At 44.2% G+C, this 21,339-nt stretch overlaps 1 protein-coding gene and 1 non-coding gene across 2 annotated transcripts in view; one reads left to right on the forward strand and one right to left on the reverse strand.

The window, feature by feature from the left end:
* Nucleotides 1–1,423: 1,423 nt before the first annotated feature.
* Nucleotides 1,424–21,339, reverse strand: part of ZBTB5 (zinc finger and BTB domain containing 5) — a 39,515-nt gene continuing 19,599 nt past the window's right edge. The window contains exon 2 of the mRNA XM_032240091.1: nt 1,424–5,822. Coding sequence (XP_032095982.1) covers nt 3,785–5,818 — 2,034 coding nt within the window. The 5' untranslated portion in view covers nt 5,819–5,822 and the 3' untranslated portion in view covers nt 1,424–3,784. The remainder of the gene's footprint in view (nt 5,823–21,339) is intronic.
* On the forward strand, nt 14,981–15,113 carry LOC116524954. The gene has a single exon (XR_004257550.1). It is a non-coding gene; the product is annotated as a small nucleolar RNA SNORA48 (small nucleolar RNA).

Below are 21,339 nucleotides of genomic sequence, written 5' to 3' on the forward strand. Positions count from 1 at the left end.
AAAAATACAAAGAGCATTTGCTTACCCCTTCAAAGTCACAGCATCCAGTGATCTGCCTGGCTCTGCTTCCTACCCCAGCCCTCAGCCCTGTGCATTTTCCTTATTGCAACCTGTCCAAAGGACCTTACCCCTCATCTTCTCTGCCCAGATTCCTTCACTTGTTCCTCACCAAGGACAGGACAAGCAGAACCCACTTATGACCATGGCACTTGAATCTGATACCTAGACCATCCATAAAATTAAAGAGCACTTCCAGAAAAGGAGATAACTGGAAGAAATGAGAACTAGGTAAGGACATAACACTTTTACTTTGGTCAAGAACAATTAGAGGTAGGTGGGTTTCTTTCAAAATTAGTTTCAGTACCTATACACATTGTTCTCTTTCCCCATCTTGTCCTCCAGCCCCTCCCTGCCCCCAGGTAGATTTTGTTTGTTGTTCAGTCTTGCCGTGTTGCCATGCTGGAGTGCAGTGGTTTGATCTCAGCTCACTGCAACCTCCGCCTCCTGGGTTGATGCAATGCTCCTGCCTCAGCCTCCCGCGTACCTGGGACTACAGGCATGTGCCATAACGCCCAGCTAATTTTTGTATTTTTAGTAGAGACAGGGTTTCACCATGTTGGCCAGGATGGTCTCAAACTCTTGACCTTGTGATCTACCCGCCTTGGCCTCCCAAAGTGCTGAGATCACAGGTGTGAGCCACCGTGCCTGGCTGGATGTTTTTTTTTTTTTAAATCGCCACCTTACCTACTCCTCTCCAAGGTCAGGCCACAGCACTACCATTGACAAAGCCCAGCTCTGTGCTCACAAAGAATGAGCTTCCAGCTCTTCCCCATAGCCAAGCCAAACTGGCAGATGGAGTTTCCAACTTGGGAGGCAGGTCGAGGGAGTAGCACAAGATTACACAGACATTCCAAGAGCAACTGGGTAGGCTGAAAACAAAATCTCATGCATGTCCATAGCTCAAAGACAGAAAAGGAAAGCAGGGGATGGCAGAGGGAATGATTTGCGAGGAACAATCAATAACTTTATTTTTTGTTTTTGAGATGAAGTCTCGCTCTTGTTGCCCAGGCTAGAGTGCAATGGCGTGATCTCGGCTCACTGCAGCCTCTGCCTCCCCGCTTCAAGCAATTCTCCTGCCTCAGCCTCCCAAGTAGCTGGGACTGTAGCTGGGATTACAGACGCATGCCATCATGCCCAGCAAATTTTTCTATATTAGAGACAGGTTTCATCATGTTGGCCAGGCTGGTCTCAAACTCCTGACCTCAGGCAATCTGCCCACCTCGGCCTCCAAAGTGATGGGATTACAGGTGTGAGCCACCACACCCAGCCTGTTAATAGAGGACAGCATTATTTTCTAGGTTAGCAAAGAGATATTACCGTCTTTTGTTTCAACCTTAATAACCTAAACAAAAAAGAACACAAATTTAGAGGCATGAATATGACAAATTTTTTATTTCAAAATCTCAAGTTGTAACCAGCATAGCACCACTGACATGGATGCCTTGATAGAACTTTATGATCTGATCACCAGAAAAGATTCTATATGATCATGCCAGACTATAATTAAGGCTAACCAATCAAAATTCAGGTAGAAACTACACATCATAGGAACCCTGGGACTGGTTTCCTAGGGAACCCTGGAAGAATTTAAGTGCTACAGCATGTACAAGGACACTGGTCCACAAGCTTGCTTCTCACACATAAGAAACTGACCGACTAAGAGGTAGATGAGAGATTCCAGGTTCCATCTAGCAGTGGAGAGGCAGAGCTCTAACATGTATCAGAGATAAGCCCCCAAAGCAAAGTCCACTTAGCTTCAGCAGAGGTGAGCGGGCAGGCTCCTGGCACTCCAAATGGAAGTGAAGGAGGCCTGCACCGCTCTGCCTGTGTCACTGGCTCCTCTCCCTGGGTCTAGGCAGGGCCTCTCTTCTTTTCTCCAGGCTAACCCACCTGTGTCCCAAGGTTAATCTCACAAGACACTGGTCCCTACATCATGTAGAGGGTAGATGGGGAGCCTTCTAATCCCATGTCAGAACATGACTGCTAACAAGGAGCCACACATGACACTGAATTTTACAGGTGACCCCCATATCCTCCAATAGGCGCTTTCCCACATCTACTTGAAAGGAATCACAGGTTTTCCTTTGGGCTTTTTTTTCCTGGGAATCAGTCCATAGGAGATGCCAAGCCCCCCAGAACATGAAATTATCACAGATGTGTAACTGCACGCTCTAGATTAACAGGAGAGAAAACACGCAATTTTTGCTTCCAGCTATACATACCTTTCTAAACACAAAAACTGAATTTATCTGAATTATGCATGATGGTTTGGTATCTCTAAGCTATATAAAACAAAATGAACTCATGTTCATGCATGAATTAAACTGACTTCATGAGTTCTAGAGAGATGCATTAAGCTGTGCTGTTCCCCTGGATGCACACCTGCCTTCACACAGGTGCCACTAACAGCCTCGGTGACACAGTGTCAAGAGGACAGCAAGGTGAGGCTGTAGGGCCCAGAGATGCCCTGGGCAGTGACCCGAGTGCCTCCAACAGTCTCAGATTCTACTTGATTCCTTCTATGTTGTGGGCTGCCTAACTCTCTTACATAGCCTAGAAAATATTCATGCATGAACACTACCATGTTTGGATTTCAAACAATTTTAAACATTTGGTATCAGATTGGGGGAGCAACAAATAATAAAATTTAGGGTCCATACTGTTTAGTACATAACAGTAGTAAAACCCATGGGGGACATTTTTGGGTAATTTGTCATCGAAAACAGTAACCTAAACCTGGGAGAGATGCTATATGGGGAGGGGAGTGTGAAGAAGTGGAGAACAGGCCTGTCCTCGGGTAGGATGTGTGAGCCTAGACTGGCCCTCAACATCTGGATGGAACAACAGGTAAATGTGCCATGAAAGACCCCACAAAACATGACTCCACATCATCAGAACAAAGACAAAAACACAAGCTCTTTTCTGACTTCCTAACATGAAACTGTAACTTCTGTAATACAAGTTGGTTAAAATACTGCTAAAACAGCACATACAGAAACAATACCTTGTCACTCTCTACAAGTACATACTCCATTTACAATTTTGTTTTTAAACCAGAAAAAAACTATTAAAACATTTGTCCAACAGTGATGTATTTAAAAGTATATACACCTAATAGTCCAAGAGAATGCTCACTCTGGACCCAGTGTCAGCACCAAAGTGCAGTGTCTGTGACTGCAAATCAGGTAAAAATAAAAAATACAGTACTTTCTGAGGCCTAGGACTAGCTCATGATACACTTTAAAGCATTTGTGGCAGACAGGCGTGTCCTCAAAGGCCTTCCTTTTAGACAGGCACCAAATCACCACTGGTTACACATAAGTGCATTTTGCATCACTGTACAGGGATATAATCCCATCAGAAGGTATAGGAAATTTAAATGCTACAGTTTTACAAAAATTGCTAAAAAAAAACTTTTTTGCACTTCAATTTTTAAATTTCTAAATGTGCCACTTTTACCATCAATTACAAACTATTTTCTGACTGCATTACTCAACCCTAAGGAAGAACCTGGTTTTAGGGATTGCATACCTTTCCCAAGACGTGCACTTTACTCAGAAATGCCGCAGCACAAATACTACACGTTAGTTCTCCGGTTATTAGTTGCTGAACTGTTTAGGAGCCACTGGGCAGCTGGAAGCCTCAAACCCAAAGGCATTAATTGCTTACCAAAAGAAATTCAGTCCAACAACTGGCCTCAGCATTGTCTTGTGAGGACAAACAGCTAGAGCAAAGTGCTGGGAAGATTGCTGCTCTGCCAGCGCAGGCAGGTAGTCTTTGAGTGCTTATACAGGTGGCTGGACTGACTAAACCTCTTGCCACACTTCAGGCAGGCATAGGGCTTTTCACCTGTGTGAACACGGATGTGCTTCTTACAATCTGTCAAAGTCAGAAAAGTTTTGCAGCAGATTTTGCAGGCATACTTGCGAGCTCCCTCTACAACCAAAACATTGTGCTCTGATAAGGCCTTCTTGCACTTTGACAGGACATCAGCAGATGCCCTGGTCAACTGTGGAGGACCAGACTGGGAAGGATGGCCATTTTCAAATGAGGATGTAGCTCCATTCATCATTAGCTGGGAACTGGGAGAGTTTTCTGGGATCTGTGAGCTCCTGACAGAAGTTACAACTGGCATTTTGGGAGCTATGCGGCGGTAGTATGGAAAGTTACTGGCTCCTCCCCTTGGGGAACCTATCATTACCCTGGAGAAGGAGGAGTGGAGGCCCAAACTAGACCTGGAAAAGTCCATCCCAAACTGTTCTCCTCCTTGGTAGCCTGAAGTCTGCACACACGGCAGGCCCATCACCTCCTGCATAGGCCTGACGAAGTGGGAGTCTGTAGGTTCACTAAATGGGTTCTCTACATGGGAGCCAGGGGCAGAGGAGGGGCCACCTGCAGGCCCAGCCTCTGGACTCAACAAATAGGGGGCCTCACTGTCCAGCCTGCAGTCACTAGTGGTGTTTGGGATATTATCATCATTGTTCTGATTTGCAGTAAAATTATTTCCTCTGCTCTTGTTAAGAAAATTTGAAATACTAAAAGTGGACTTATGCTCTAGGTTATTTGTGACTTCCAAAATGTGGATATCACCTACCCTGTCTGTGCTAGACTGGGGATCCGAAAAACTCCGATCACTGCTTTCAGGGCTAAGGTCTATCTTCTCAGCACTGACCACAACTCCTTCCACTTCCACAGACTCGCTGCCTTCTGCTTGTGAGGTCACATCACTCACTTCATCCTGAGGCTCAGGCGAGCTCAGGGGCTCAGATTTAACCACCACTCTCATGTGCTCCTTCTCACCGAGGCCAACCTCAGGATTTTCACACTGAAAACTACTTTTCTCAGTTGCAGCTTCCTGATCAAAACTAGTCTCAACCTGAGTTGCACGAGAGGCCATAGACAACTGTGCCATGTTGCCAGCACTGTTGTCAGACTGGCTTGGCACCTGGGCATCTTCTTGAGTGCCAAAAGACTGATCAAACATGATAGCACTGTCTTCCTGGTTATCAGTCATTCCATCGGCTTTAGGATTATCCACAATTTTCAGAGAATCTGGTGAAAAGAACTCCTCCCGAGAATGAACCCCCGGAGGCCCATTCTCTGGTGTAACATCTGAAATGGCAGACTCTTCCATGGAGGGCCGAAGGCGCTGCCTGGCCCGCTCCTCTGCAGACTGCTTACGCTTATGAAGGCGTCTCATGGGGAAAGACGTGCGCTGATCCAGGTTACTGCGCATGGAAGAGCTCATAGGGGCTGGCTGCTCCTCACCAGTCTGGCTGGAATTGAGGGCTGAGCTCACAATGCTTAGTCCCAGCTGCTGTAACATAAAGGAGCGCTGCATGCGGGCGCTCTGCTCCTGAACACGCTCACTGGGGGGAGACATGGGTAGCGTCCTTGTTGTTAAGTAATGTTTACATGCCTTAACAACAGAGTTCAAATGCAGGTGAGAGGCTGCCAATAAGACATCCATAACATTGCTCTCCCCTAGCATGAGGGTGGAGGTATACATCATGTCAATCAGTGCAGCAAAGGCCTCTGCTGTCACCACCTCACTATCCAGCTGGATCATGTTCATGGTCTGATCTCCTTCTGCCACTGAGAACAGTGCTCGGAAATGTGTGCTGCATGCTGCTAGCACGGAGCGATGGGCTTTAAAGTGTCTATTCCCCACTACGATGACACAATCACAGAGCTGGCCATGAAGTCTCTGGTAGTTCAGCTGCTGGAAGATTTGTTCAAAGTGACCAGGAAAATCCATGATCCTACAGGAAAACAAAGAAAAGTTAAGACCTAGAAAAGCTTCAGTCAAAGTCAGAACATAAAGGGTGTGATGAAAAGAGTAGAATGGATGGCCAAGCTTGGACCTTTGAAACCTGTGATCTCTCTGATGATGGGCACATACACCGAGAGCGTGTCATATAAGGAACAAATGCCAATTTAGCCATCAGCCCAGCAGGCATGCACACATGTGGGCTCCGCTACTGACAGGGTCCCCTTTACTATTCATATGAGCCACATATACCACTGAGGGTCTAAGACCAATGTGTGAGTGATGGCGTATCTATCCCACAGAAGTTCGTTAGAGTTCTGCATTCCCTCAGGATGAGGAATGAATGCCAAGAAATACCAAAGTCTTAGTAACGTTAAATAAGCGAAAAGGGCAAATCAGTATTAGTGTGGAAGATTTCCAGTTATAGATGGTAGCAGACTGCACACACATTTGCCCCCTGCTTATTCCTGAAACCCCACTAAAAAGACACGAAGCCGGGCTTGGTGGCTCATGCCTGTTAATCCCAGTACTTTGGGATCCCAAGGTGGGCAGATCACCTGAGGTCAGGAGTTTGAGACCAGCCTGACCAACATGGTAAAACCCGGTCTCTACTAAATATACAAAAAATCAGCCAGGCATGGTGGCACACACCTATAATCCCAGCTAATCGGGAGGCTGAGGCAGAAGAATTGCTTGAACCTGGGAGGCAGAGATTGCAGTGAGCCAAGATCACGCCCCTGCACTCCAGCCTGGGCGACAGGGCAAGACTTCATCTCAAAAAAAAAAAAAAGACACTAAAGTTTTTTGATTTAGTTGTTGTTTTAAAGGTATAAACCCACAAGAAAAAAGAAAATGAGGCAGCCTTCAATAGCATTTTGGAAGCTGGGGAGCAGGTAACTGAGTGCCAAGTGACTGAGCACAGCCTGAAAGCTAAAATCCTAAACTGGCAGTGGATAAAACAACCTGACATATAGAAATCCCTTTCCTGAAGCCAAGGAACTGGTTGCCCTTGCCAGGGAAAACGGAATGAAGGTGTGGCTAAGGCAGGAACTCTGGCTGAAAATCTATCCAATAAAAAATAAAACAAAGAAACCCTAAGCCAGATGTGGTGGCTCATGCCTGTAATCCAAGCACTTTTGGAGGCTGAGGGGGGTGGATCACCTGAGCTCAGGAGTTTGAGACCAGCCTGGGCAACAAGGTGAAACCCTGTCTCTACCAAAAATGCAAAAAATTAGCCAGGCTTGATGGTGTGTGCCTGCGGTCTCAGCTACTCAGGAAGCTGAAGGGGAAGGAGGGGAGGATCACTTGAGCCTGGGAGGTGGAAGTTACAGTGAACAGAGATCGCATCACTGCAGCACTCCAACCTGGGTGACAGAGTGAGACCTGTCTCAAAAAAGCCGAGCGTGGTGGCATGCATCTGTGGTCCCAGCTACTTGGGAGGCTGAGGTGGAAGGATCACTTGACCCTGGGAAGTCGAGGCTTCTGTGAACTGTGACTGTGCCACAACATTCTAGTGTAAGCAACAGAGCAGGACCCTGTCTCAAATAATAAAGATACGTGAATGAATAAGAGAAAGGGAAGGACTTAATCAGGTCCAACATCTGACTACAGAAAGAGAAAAGGCAGAATACAGAGAGGGAAAATGATGTAAGACATGGTATTTTTGAAAATTCTGAGAACTGAAGAAATCTCTTATTAAAACTAGCAAGGCCCAACAAGTACTCAACAATATGAAGATATAAATCCCCACACTAGGCTGATATCCCGAATAAAATTGGCATTCGTCTTTGCCACAGTAGCACTGAAAGCTAGAAGATGACAGTTCCTTCAAAATGATTCAAGATAATAATTTCCAACTTACAATTCCACACCCAACCAAAATATTCATCAATTATGACAGTAAGCTAAGGCATCTTCAGATAAGAACCAAAGGTTTATCCTTTCTTAAGAGGCAACTAAGATGGTAGGAAACAGAGACCCACCAGAGAAGACAGGCAAAGGGAATCCCAGGAATAATGATGAAGCCCAAGACAACAATTAGGCAGGCCTGGAGAGCAAAAGCAGTCAGACTGGAGCAAGGAGGACTTCAAGGAGCGGGTCTCCAAGGAGGGTGGAAAAAAGGAATGGATTTAGAATTTACCAGTTCTATCAAAATGCAAAGATAGGTCATTAAAAAAACAAGAAGGACCAGGAGCGGAGGCTCATGCCTGTAATCCCAGCACTTTGGGAGGTGAGGCAGGCAGATCACAAGGTCAGGAGTTCGAGACCAGCCTGACCAATATGGTAAAACCCCATCTCTACTAAAAATACAAAAGTTAGCTGAGTGTGGTCGTGTAATCCCAGCTACTCAGGAGGCTGAGGCAGGAGAATCGTTTAAACCCAGGAGACAGAGGTTGCAGTGAGCTGAGACCATGCCACTGTACTTCATCCTGGGCGACAGAGCCAGACTCCGTCTCAAAAAAAAAAAGGCCGGGTGTGGTGGCTCACGCCTGTAATCCCAATACTTCGGGAGGCTGAGGTGGGTCAGATCATGAGGTCAGGAATTCAAGACGGGCCTGGCCAACATGGTGAAACCCTGTCTCTACAAAAAATACAAAAATTAGCCAGACATAGTGGTGGGCGCCTTCAGCTACTCATGAGACTGAGGCAGGAGAATCACTTGAATGTGGGAGGTGGAGGTTGCAGTGAGCTGAGATCCTGCCATTGCACTCCAGCCAGGGCAACAAGAGCAAGAATCTGTCTCAAAAAAACAAAAACCAATTCAAAACAAAACAAAAATGAGAAAATTTTAAATGGAGCAACGATTAACTCCAGGAAAAAAAAAGATTGTTTACTTGTAGGATACAATATGTAGTTCATTTGTAGGCAATATTTACACAGTCATAAAATATGTACACTAAACCAAATGTGAGATATTGGGATGATGAGAGAAAGCCACTTTGCATGGGGGTAGGGAGCACAGGAGAAATGGTATAATAAAGTTAAATCCTCACTTTCCTTATTAGTCTAGAAATACAGCCTGAAATAGTTTCTCTCAAAAAATAGTAATATAAGCATGTTATTTAGAAATACAGAAGTTGGCCACGCATGGTGGTTCATGCCTGTAATCCCAGCACTTTCGGAGGCCAAGGTTGGTGGGTCCCTTAAGCCCAGGAGTTTGAGAACAGCCTGGACAACATGGCGAAACCCCATCTCTTACTAAAAACACAAAAACAATTAGCCGGGCATGGTGGCGCAATGCCTGTAGTCCCAGCTACTGGGAGGCTGAGGTGGGAGGATCGCCTGAGCCTGGGAATCAGCGGCTGCAGTGAGCAGAGATCATGCCACTGTACTCTAACCTGGGAGACAGAGTGATACCCTGTCTTAAAACAAAAAAACAAAACAAAACAAAAAAATACAGAAGTCAACAGTGGAAGAAATAGCTGAAATAATTGAAAGTGGTTGCCTCTGGGAGTGGGTAATTGATGGGGAAAAAGATGGGAGAGGGGAGTGCTGTTTTGTTTCTCTTTACCTATAAGCCTTATGGAACTATGTGGTTTTAAAAATATAAATGTAGGCTGGGTGTAGTGGCTCACGCCTGTAATCCTAACCCTTTGGGAGGCCGAGGTGGGCGAACTGCTTGAGCTCATGAGTTCAAGACCAGCTTAGGCAGCAGGGCAAAACCCCATCTGAACTAAAAATACAAAAAGTAGCCAGGCATGGTGGCAAGTGCCCGCCATGTAGTCCCAGCCTACTTGGGAGGCTACGACGGGAAGACTGCTTCAGCCCAGGAGGCGGCAGTTCTAGAGAGCTGAGATCACACCACTGTACTCCAACCTGGGTGACAAAGCAAGTCTCTGTCTCAAATAAATAAATACATAAAAATGTATACAAATATACAAATCAAATTTAAAAAAACATGGTAGATCCACGACATTCTAAAGGGATATACCTGAGATCTTTGCAAATCTCCAGAATTCACAAATATCAGCATGGCATTTCATAGGAAGGCAGCATGAGTGCCAAGTGGCTCCCCAGGCCCAACCACTTGCTCTGATGCCCCAGCCTTACAGGCTTACAGGCCAAAGTTGGTCAGCATCCTGGAAAATAACTGAAATGGCAAAGTCTAAGTCCACAAAACCCAAGGGTCTACTGTGGCAACTGAAACTATTTATTATGCTATTCTGGTATACCTTGAAAGTTAACTATTGGAAAAGCAAAATGCCTCAAAGCAGCAGCCACATGTTGGCCATATTCTTTTGCCTCCAATGTTTGTTGACCTTTGATGAATTTCCAACAACAAAATAGATCACTAAAATACACACTTTCCCACTGAGGTGTCTGCTCTTTGCTATCACGTATGAGAGATCAGATCTCCAAAGATGCAGCCACCGCCACATCCCACTTGCCAGCAGTGGCAGGCAGCAGCACACACATCCCAGGTCCCCACCCAGCTCACCCAGGCCCCACAGAACTCAAGGCTTTGGAGACATTAAATGAAAGGCAATTACTGCTCATAAGTCTATAGCCCTGCCTTAGAAAGTACGCTCATATATGAATAAGTGCCAATTTCCAGAGAGGTGATTATTTTGTAGCAGTAACAGGGAAGAAACATTCTGGTTTAAGGAATAAAATAACTAAACAGAATTGTGGTGGAAAGTTGTACAAGCCTTAGAGTTGCTCTAAGAACTAAGTGACCATGGAAGCTTGGGCCCAACAGGCAAAAACAAGGAACACCAGACATTCAGTGTTACTGCTTTCTCTCCTACTGTGGGGAACAGACCCAGCATATTAGTCCGTTTTCACACTGCCATAAAGAAATATACCCAAGACTGGGAAATTTATAAAGGAAAGAGGTTTTTTAATTGACTCACAGATCTACATAGCTGAGGTGGCCTCAGGAAACTTACAATCATTGTGGAAGGTAAAGGGGAACCAAGGGCCTTCTTCCCATGGCGCAGTAGACAGAAGAGTATGAGTGTGTGAAGGAGAAACTGTCAAATGCTTATAAAACTATCAGATCTTGTGAGAACCATTATGATAACAGCATGGGGGAAACCACCCCCATGATCCAATCACCTCCTTCCTTCCACAAGTGGGGATTACAATTTGAGATGAGATTTGGGTTGGGAGAAAACGAAACCATGTCACCCAGCATTGTAACAACAGTCTCACTGGCGATAGTAACAGAGGTAATGGTACTGGTAATAAAATATATATTTGTGTGTGTGTGTGTGTGTGTGTGTGTGAGAGAGAGAGAGAGAGAGAGAGAGAGAGAGAGAGAGAGAGAGAGAGACAGGGTTTTACCCTGTTGCCCAGGCTAGAGTGCAGTAACATGATCATAGCTCACTGCAGCCTTGAACTCCTGGCTTCAAGCAATCCTCCCGCCAGCCTGGGATTACAGGTATAATAAAATAACAGTAACTACTGCCTAAGAGCCTGATAGTCATTATGCTAAGTACTTTTACATTATTTCTAATCTTCAAAACAATGGTGGCAGGTAGGAAGTATTTTCCTGATTTAATAGATGAGGGGGGCCATAAAAGACTGACTTCCCAAATAAATAGTATTTCAACAACCAGGCATACTAATTTAAAAAGACACGCTTCCCTTTTTTTTTTTTTCTTTTTTTTTTTTTTTTTGAGATGGAATCTCACTCTGTCGCCATGCTGGAGTGCAGTAGCACGATCTTGGCTCATTGCAGCCTCCACCTCCCGGGTTCAAGTGATTCTCCTGCCTCAGCCTCCCAAGTAGCTGGGACTACAGGCACGCACCACCAAGCCCAGCTAATTTCTGTATTTTTAGTAGAGACGGGGCAACATGGCAAGACTTCATTTCCAAAATAAATAAACAAATTTTTTAAATTATGGTTCCAGAAACACCATTTTGAGGAAATTTTCCAAGAGCCAGGGACCTTTGAAAAGAGCTACTGAAGTAGCTAAACACAACCCCAACAACCATAGAGGTTTAACTAATACTGGAAAATAGGCAAACAGTACATACAATCTTTTAACTTCGCATCAGCCTAGAGATCCTCAGCTCTGCACTAGATCCCCCATTATAGTCCTTGAGACCAACTCAGGTTCTCCAAGCTCCTCTCAAAGCATCGTTTCGGGATGCTGAGAACTTCCTGTTATGCCTTGTTGGCAGACCATCTTCGGGGAATACAGAGGCTAATGTCTGCACCGTAACTATGATTCTACCTTGGGAAAGTGGGACTCACAATTTGCAGGCTATTCCAAATGTGACGGAGGGAAGGGTGTTCAAAAGATTCTGTGGAGCTGCAAATAAAAGATGTCCACCATAGCATCCCTCAGACAAATAGGGCACCTCTACGTATATGTAATATCCAGGTGACTTCGGAAATGCATAGTTTTACTAAGAGGTGATCTGCCTGGAACCAAAATAACAGAAAAACAGATGAGTTGATGTTACACCGTAACATCTTCAACTAGCAATTTATTAAGTCCTGACTACTCTGCCATGGACTGTGTTAAGTAGGGTGAATTTATTAAAACAAAATTTAATAAAAAATAACGGCCGGGCATGGTGGCTCACACCTATAAAGGAACATAGGCGGGAGGATCACTTGAGCCCAGGAGTTTGAGACCAGCCTGGGCAACACAGTGAGATCCCATCTCTATAAAAAAAGTTATTTAAAAAATAAATAACTGTATTTTCCAAAAACGTAAGAGGGACATTGTTTTACATTTTGGAATTAACAGAAGACAACTAGATTTTCACATTTGTTTCTGCATTCAGGCATCACACATTACATGACCTCTGGAAAACTCCACTGTACATTTCATGAAAGAATGAATTTAAAAAAGGCCCAGCGTGGTGGCTCATGCCTATAATCCCAGCACTTTGAGAGGCCAAGGTGGGCAGATCACTTGAGACCAGGAGTTTGAGACCAGCTTGGCCAACATGGTGAAACCCTGCCTCTACTAAAAATGCAAAAATTAGTCAGGTGTGGTGGCACATGACTGTAGTCTCAGCTACTCAGGAGGCGAGGCATGAGAATCACTTGAACCCGGGAGGTGGAGGTTGAAGTGAGCCAAGATTGCACCACTGCACTCCAGACTGAGCGAATGAGACTCTCCAAAAAACAGTAAAAGATGTAGGAATTAAAGAGAAATTAGGCGGAGTAAGGGTACAGAAGTCCTCAGTAAGGTTTTCCTTTTAAAGAAAACCAGCCCCAAATTATTTTTTTTTTTTGAGACAATTTCACTCTTGTTGCCCAGGAGTACAATAGCACAATCTCAGCTCACTGCAACCTCTGGCTCCTGGATTCAAGTGATTTTCCTGCCTCAGACTCCTGAGCAGCTGGGATTATAGGCACCCACCACCACGCCCAGCTAATTTTGTATTTTTAGTAGAGGCAGGGTTTCTCTATGTTGGCCAGGCTGGTCTCCAACTCCCCACCTCAGGTGATCCGCCCACCTCAGCCTCCCAAAGTGCTGGGATTACAGGTGTGAGGCACCATGCCCAGCCTCCAAATCATTTTTCTTTTGTTAGAAAGAAAATGGTACTGGTAATAAAATATATATTTTTTAATTTTTTTTTTTTTTTTTTTTTTTGAGACAGGGTTTTACCCTGTTGCCCAGGCTAGAGTGCAGTAGCACTTCTGTTAGAAAGAAAAACGATTTGGGGGTTGTAAAATCCCGCTGCAGACATAAATGCCAGCAATTGTGCCAATCATGTTCAAAATGGCAGCTCCATCTTCCCTTCTCTTTTTCAGCAATGTGTACAGTAAGGAGTAGACAATGGGGCAGGCCAAGGGGAAAGCCCATTTGCATAATAAGATTAGGGTGGAGTGGCAGCCTTCCCCATGTGCTAAACATCAAACCTGATCAAACCAATCTGTGGGCCCGATATAAATCAGACACCACCTCCTCAAGCCTGCGTATGTAATCTGTCAAACTCTGCCACTGGCTGGTCTTTTCCTTTTGGAAGCCTCTCTCTCTCACTAGATAGAGAGCTGTTTTCCTTTCTCTTTGTTTCTCTCTTTTGCCTATTAAACCTCCACTCCTAAACTCCTTGTATGTGTCCGTGTCCTAAATTTTCTTGGCCCAAGTCAACGAACCCCAGGTATTTACCCCAGACAATGAAGCTGCTGCAAAAAGAGCAAATAAGTCTTTGTATCATTATGAAAAGTTCTGACCTCACAGACCCCTTGAAAAAGTCTGAGGGGCGTATGTGGTGGGTCACTGGACTATATGAACTGCTGATCTAACAAAAATTATATTTGGAAGACAGAAAAGTGAGTAATATGCATTGAAATGCATACAGCAAAACTGGCAGAATTACAAGGAGAAATTAACAAATTCATAAAGAACAACAGTCTTACCTTTAATCAAGGAGATGTCAATAATGCCTAAACTGAAATTAAGAATTAGCTCCAAGCATATTATTTAATATATAAATGCAATTACCAAAAGAATTAGCTAAGAGTTGAAAGTGGTAGTCTTGGGGAAGAGAAAATGGAAAGCAGGAACCTGGGCAACATGGTGAGTCTCTACCAAAAATACAAAAAAATAGCCAGACATGGTGGTACACACTTGTATTGTAGTCCCATCTACTCGGAAGACTGAGGTGGGAGGATTGTTTAAGCCTGCAGGGGTGGAGGTTGCAGTGAGCTGGGATCACATCACTGCACTCCAGCATGGGTGACAGAGTGAGACCCTGACTCCAAAAAAAAAAAAAAGGAAAGCAGGGAAGGTAAGGCCTGGTGTTTGCCTTAACAAATCTTGCGAAACTACTGGTTCATTAAATGATGTTCACTGGCTAAGCATGGTGGCTCATGTCTACAATCCCAGCATTCTGGGAGGCCGAGGTGGGTGGATCACTTGAGGCCAGGAGTTTGAGACCAACCTGACCAACATGGCGAAACTCTGTCTCTACTAAAAATACAAAAATTAGCTGTGTGTGGTGGTACATGCCTGTAATCCCAGCTACTCTGGAGGCTGAAGCACAAGAATCACTTGAACCTGGGAGATGGAAGTTGCATTGAGCCAAGATAGTGCTACTGCACTCCAGCCTGGGTGACAGAGTGAGACTGTCTCAAAAAAAAAGTGCACAATTTTACATATACTTTTGGTAAGATAATAATAAATTTAAAAAGAAAGCCTGAATAGACTATAACCATACACAATTAGAAAAAACTGTCATTGTCCCTGACCTGCATAGAGTGGCATCAGGTTGATGGTGCCCCTCATATCAGCCAGGGACAAAGCAATTCCTTGTTCATCCCAGCTTGGCTTTTGATCTGTGCCTATGCCTGGTTCATGCCTTGGACACACAGGAAAGAAGAAAAAAAAAAAAAAAAGAAAGAAGAAAAAACTATCATTATAACCCCCTAAATAGCTGCAGCACTAAGTAGTTTTGTAAGAAGTGTTTATCAAATGTTATGGAAAGGATAATTCTTTTATTATTTAAATCATTTTGAGACAGAAAGCTTCCTATGATGCAATAATGACATAAACAGTCATTGTATCACAAACCAGGTAATGCAATTATTAACATAGTAATTACCAAATCTTTCTGAACAGATCAGGAAGAATGATTCATGCAGTGAAGGGCAATCTATTGCTGTGATCATGTAACTGCTCAATAAATAGGCTTACCTTGCCCCTCTCTAGACAGCCGATTTATCAAGACAGGAGAACTGCAATAGAGAAAGAGTAATTCACACAGAGCCGGCTGTGTGGGAGGACTGGAGTTGTATTATTACTCAAATTAGTCTTCCTGAGAACTCAGGGATCAGAGGTTTTTTTTTTTTTTTTTTTTTGAGACAGTGTCTTGCTCTGTCGCCAGGCTGGAGTACCGTGGCGCAATCTCGGCTCACTGCAATGTCTGCCTCCTGGGTTCAAGCAATTCTTCCGCTTCAGCCTCCCGAGTAGCTGGGACCACAGGCACGTGCCACCATGCCCAGCTAATTTTTGTATTTTTAGTAGAGACGGGGTTCCACCATGTTGGCCAGGATGGTCTCAATCTCTTGACCTCGTGATCCGCCCACCTCGGCCTCCCAAAGTGCTGAGAATATAGGCGTCAGCCACCGCGCCTGGCCAGGGATCAGAGTTTTTAACGATAATTTGGTGGGTAGGGGGCCAGTGAGTCAGGAGTGCTGATCAGTTGGCTTGGGGATAAAATCTAGGGAGTCGAAGCTGTCCTTTTATGCCAAGTCAGTTCCTGGGTGGAGGATACTGAACTGGCTGGCAGGTCCGGGTGAGCCCAACCCGTGGTCAGAAATGCAAAAGCCTGAAAAGACATCTCAAAAGGCCGATCTGAGCTTCACAACAGTTACTTCAAGAGTAACTGGGGAAGTTGCAATTCTTATGACCTATGTGATGATGGCTGGTAATATTTAGAATTCCAGCCCCTCTCATTCTGACTTGGTGGCTTGTGGCCTTTTCATTTGTTTTACAAGAACAGACTAGCTTTAAACTATAAACTAAATTCCTTCCCAAGGCTAGTTTGGCCTACAGACAGAAATGAATGACAACAGTTTAGAGGTTAGAAGCAAGATGGGATCAGTTAGGTCTGATATCTTTCACTGTCATAATTTTCTGTTATGATTTTGCAAAAGCAGTTTCAATTACACTGACTAAATTTTAAGATAAGCTATTTAATATCTAATAACAGAAGCATAACTCATGGTAAAAATGGGGCCATGAGTTAAGCCAAATGCAGATGACACACTAGCATCATTTTTGATATATGTTTGGGCCATTCCCAAAACCTAAAAGTCAATATTCCAATAATTAGTTGGAAATAGCAGTATATTACTATTAATATGAAGCTCAAAAGTGATTCCAAAGACTGAATACAAAGGAGGCTTAGATTCATACTGTCTTAATTAGGGTTCTCCAGAAGCAAACCATAGGAGAAAGATTCAAGTGCAAGTGATTTATCAAGAAGTTGTTCCCAGGAGAAAATGGGAGTAGGGAGCAGGAGGAGGAAGCAGCAGCCAAGTAAACGCGTGCTTTGGGGCAAAATTCCAGCCTTAGCATGATCTAGCAGGGGAGCTCTGTAGCATAAATAATGCCTTTGAGTTTGAGCCACCTCAAGGCAAAGGTACTAGTCTTTCATAGCCCTGCAGTCACTCAATGACTAAGAGCCTCCTCAGAGCAATGTAAACTGCCAGGCACTTCTGGTTCTCTGGGCCCATGCACAAAGTGATGCCGGTCACCCAAGAGTCACAGATGCAAGCTGTTAAGCACACGGTAGCTTCAGCATAGATGCACAGAACTGGTAAAAAGGATCCAGGGGATCTGGTCACAGCTCCACAGTATCTGCCACACATACTTGGTGATACTAAAAAATAAACTAACATGTAATCATACGGCTAAACAGAAGCTGTTAGTAAGAACTATCCTTGTATATTTACATCACATATGTTGCATTCTCAATCCCCTACCCCTGTCCCATAACCATTAGGTAAACAAGCAATCTCTATTCCTTTATTGGATTCTAAGATGCCACATGTCTCTCTCATTTTATTTATTTATTTACTTATTTATTTATTGAGGCTGAATTTCACTCATTGCCCAGGCTGGAGTACAATGGCACGATCTCAGCTCACCGCAACCTCCGCCTCCTAGGTTGAAGCAATTCTCCTGCCTCAGCCTCTCAAGTAGCTGAGATTACAGACATGTGCCACCACGCCTGGCTAATTTTGTATTTTTAGTAGAGACGGGGCTTCTTCATGTTGGTCAGGCTGGTCTTGAACTCCCGATTCCAGGTGATCCTCCCTCCTCGGTCTCCTAAAGTGCTGGGATTACAGGCATGAGCCACCACGTCTGGCCTTTCTCTCTTTAAACAGCAACAGGTCTTGCTCTATCATTCCAGGCTGGAGTGCAGTGGCACAGATAAAGCTCACTAAAGCCTTGAACTCCTGGGCTTAAGCAATCATCCCACCTCGACCTCTTGTTAGCTGGGACCACAGGTGCGGACCACTACATGCAGTATTTTTCTTATTTTTGTAGAGACACGGTCTCCCTATGTTGGCCAGGCTGGTCCTGAACTCCTGGGCTCGAGGGATCCTTCTGCCTCAGCCTTCTAAAAGTGTTGGCACTACAGGTGTGAGCTACTGTGAAGTTTTCAGATTTGTTATACAGCACTAAGTAACTGTAATGGTGTGAAACTTCTTACCATGTCTCCCCACAAATCAACATTCAAATACTATCTCCACCTTTTAGGGGAGGGAGGTCTGTCTACGTCTTTGAAGGAAATCACTTCCCACCCATTCATAGTCCATAAGTCCATGTAGTACAGATGGAATTGCCACAAACCCCTGAGTTCACCAGGAGACACAGGATCCAGGGAGACCCAGTCAACTTGGTACCCACTCTCCTTGATTACAGTGATTGTTTCAGACATGGATATGTGACCCAAGTTCTGCCAACAGAGTCTGCCTGCGGACTTTTGCTGTCACTATCAAGAAAGAGTCTATTTTCACCCAGATAATAAACTATGAGGGAGATATAAATCTAGCACTGAGAGTGACCACTGCCTGTTTGAGAATGAAGCCAACATAGAAAAAAGAGATACCAAAAATAGTGTCCAGAAGGTATCAAGACTCTGGAATCCAGGCATGACTAAAGTTAGCATCACCCTGGGACTTGTTTCATGAGCCAAGGAATTCCACTTTTACCTTAACCTGGTTTATATTGGATCTCTGCCACACAGTCAAACATGAAGTTCAAATTACATCTCCCAGGAAAACCTATATAATACAGTTATCTCAAAACCTTTAGAACTTTTTTGGATCTAGAAGGAGTGTTTTTAAAATTCAGTTCATTTGGGGGATATAAAATTTGCTATGATCTGCTCTGATGGAAGGGAATCATGAATCAAGATCATTTTTATTCAAAACTCTCAAGTAACTCTAGCAAAGTCAGAGGGCCAGTCTAAAAGCCTTAACAGAGCTCAGTCTGAGTAAATAAGAGTTTTACCCAAAGCTGCCTGTCTGAAGCTTTCTAACCAAGGAAAAGGGTTTCAGGTCTCCTTAAAAGGCTCCAAAATGTGACAATATGAGTCAGTATAGCTGGAGGAGATGTGGCAAGCAATCTACTGATGTATAACTGTGTCTGACCCAAAACAAACATATAGTACAGTATTTGTTATCTGTGGGAACAAATATTTAGGAATTTCAAAACTAAATATAGTTAAGAAAATACACTCATATTACTGTCCATTATATTAACATGAATAACAAAAGCTGACTTTTCTCACTAGATTTACTTTTCTAATAATGCTTTACTTAGGCTAATTAAAAAAAGTTCCTTCTGTCTTTGGAGAACAAGCCTGCACATTTTAAACTATTTAATTTATATACTGACACACCCACATGCTTCTCAATAATATACTTCATTCATAACAAAAACTGCACCCATACTCAAACATCATCTACTACCATATAAAGTAATTTGCTGCTTGTCTGCCACGCAGGATCCACACAGTTGCCACCTACAGAAAGCCAGTTAACTTTCTAAGGAATCGTTAACATTCAGTAGCCCAATCTAGATAAAACCTTAGCAAATCCTACTTCTGTGTGGGCTGAGCAAAAACAAAAACCCTAGTGATAAGGACAGAAGACAGGGAAATACTGGGTAGAAGAGGGCAGTACCCCAGCTAAGGTACCACCCTCAAACCTGGAAACCTGCAGCCCTAAATAATCAGGCATTCCTATTTTTGTGCCCAAATGTTGCCTTTTGGCCCGCCATGCCTTGCGATCCTATACTTATATAAACCCCAAACACCAGGTTCCACAGGCAAATGAGAAAAAGAGGAGCGCGGCAAAGAAGGAGAGAAGAGGAAAGTCTGAATGTCAAGAGCCATTCAACAGGGGATGGTCAGAGAGGAGATCGGCCACAGGACAGCCAAACTCCAGGGGAAGATCATCTTCCTGCTCCATACCCTTTCCAGCTCCCTGACCATCCCACTGAGAGCCACTCCATCACCTGATAAAATCCCCACATACACCATCCTTCAAGTCCATGTGTGACCTGATTCTTCCTGGATGCCAGACAAGAACTCAAGTACCAAGAAGGCACTCCATCTGCAGAAAGCAAAGCTAAAAGAATACTGCAGCATGCCTACTGGGGCTTCAGGAGCCGCAGGCACCCACCCCTAGATGCCACTGTGGGGTCAGAGCCTAAAAGAGCTTGCCTCAGCTCCTGCCCCTGCCTGTGTCTGTGCTCCTTCTCCTGTAAGGGGTTTTAGCAGCTATGGCAGAAGCCAAACAGATGAGCCACACCCTTGTCGCATGTCCTGCAATGGGGGGTAGGTCAGAGAACCCTCCCATTTCATCAGCAGAAAAAGAACTAAACAGAACATTTCCTCTACTTGTAGAGATGATATAGATGAAAACAACTGTAAGGGACCAAAACAAAGCAAGGTCCCACTCAAGTAGGCTAGGATTTTTTAAATAGAGATGAGGCCTCAATATGCCCAGGCTGCTCTTGAACCCCAGGGTTCAAGCAAAATCCTCCTGCCACATGCTCCTAAAGTGCAGGCTAGGATTTTTTTTTTTTTTTTTTTTTTTTTAGGCATGGTCTCACTCTGTCACCCAGGCTGGAGTACAGTGGCTGTACTCCAGTTCAGCCTGATCACAGCTCACTGCAGGCTTGACCTCCCAGGCTCAGGTGATACTCCCAGCTCATCCTCCTCGGTAGCTGGGACTACAGGTACACATCACCATGCCTGGCTAATATTTGTATTTTTTGTAAATATGGAGTTTTTCCATGTTGCCTAGGCTAGTCTCAAACTCCTGGGCCTGCCTCAACCTCCGAAAGTGTTGAGGTTACAGGCGTGAGCCACTGCATCTGTCCCAGACTAAGATTTTTGACAGGGCTCCAAGTCAGGCAGAGTGGAGTACTGGAACATACATCCATTGTTCTGATTTGACCAGCAAAGTGGGAGTAGGAGAAGGCTGGAACTAGGTAGGAACAATGATGTATGGGTTAACCCCAAGAAACCAGATCTGTCAGCATGACTAATGTCATAATATCTCTGGTTCTGCTCTGTCATGGTTGGCTCAGAAACTGAACAGATTAGGTCTATAAAACAGGAAAATCCACTAGTGACTAAAGATGAGCATGACTGAGGGAGTCGGGCTAATGATGAAAGCCCTTACCATCTCACCCCCCTCTCCAATTCTCCCCACATTGCCACCTTGTTTTCCAGGACAAAATCCCTAGGGATGAATTGACCTAGAATTCTATAACTCAGTTTGAATAAGAAGAGGTATTAGTGCCCTACTTATATTCCTAGTACAAACTCAAATGCTTTTTCTACTAAAACAGCTCATTGAGGGCAGGAACTGTATTTTCTCTCTCAAAGTGCCTGACATAAAATACTCAGTAAATTATTTGCTGAATGAACTTTTGCTATATACGGATGAAGTATATTACCCAACAATCACTTTTCTGAGAATCACATCTCTAAAATCAACCAAAAACCAGAAATAAAAAGTCTCACAATATCCAAAATAAAGATCAAAGACTATGTATGAAAGATTTCCTCAT

The sequence above is a fragment of the Sapajus apella genome, unplaced genomic scaffold (assembly GCF_009761245.1).
Source record: "Sapajus apella isolate SASKATOON/1434 unplaced genomic scaffold, GSC_monkey_1.0 scaffold46, whole genome shotgun sequence".
NCBI classification, from domain to species: domain Eukaryota; kingdom Metazoa; phylum Chordata; class Mammalia; order Primates; family Cebidae; genus Sapajus; species Sapajus apella.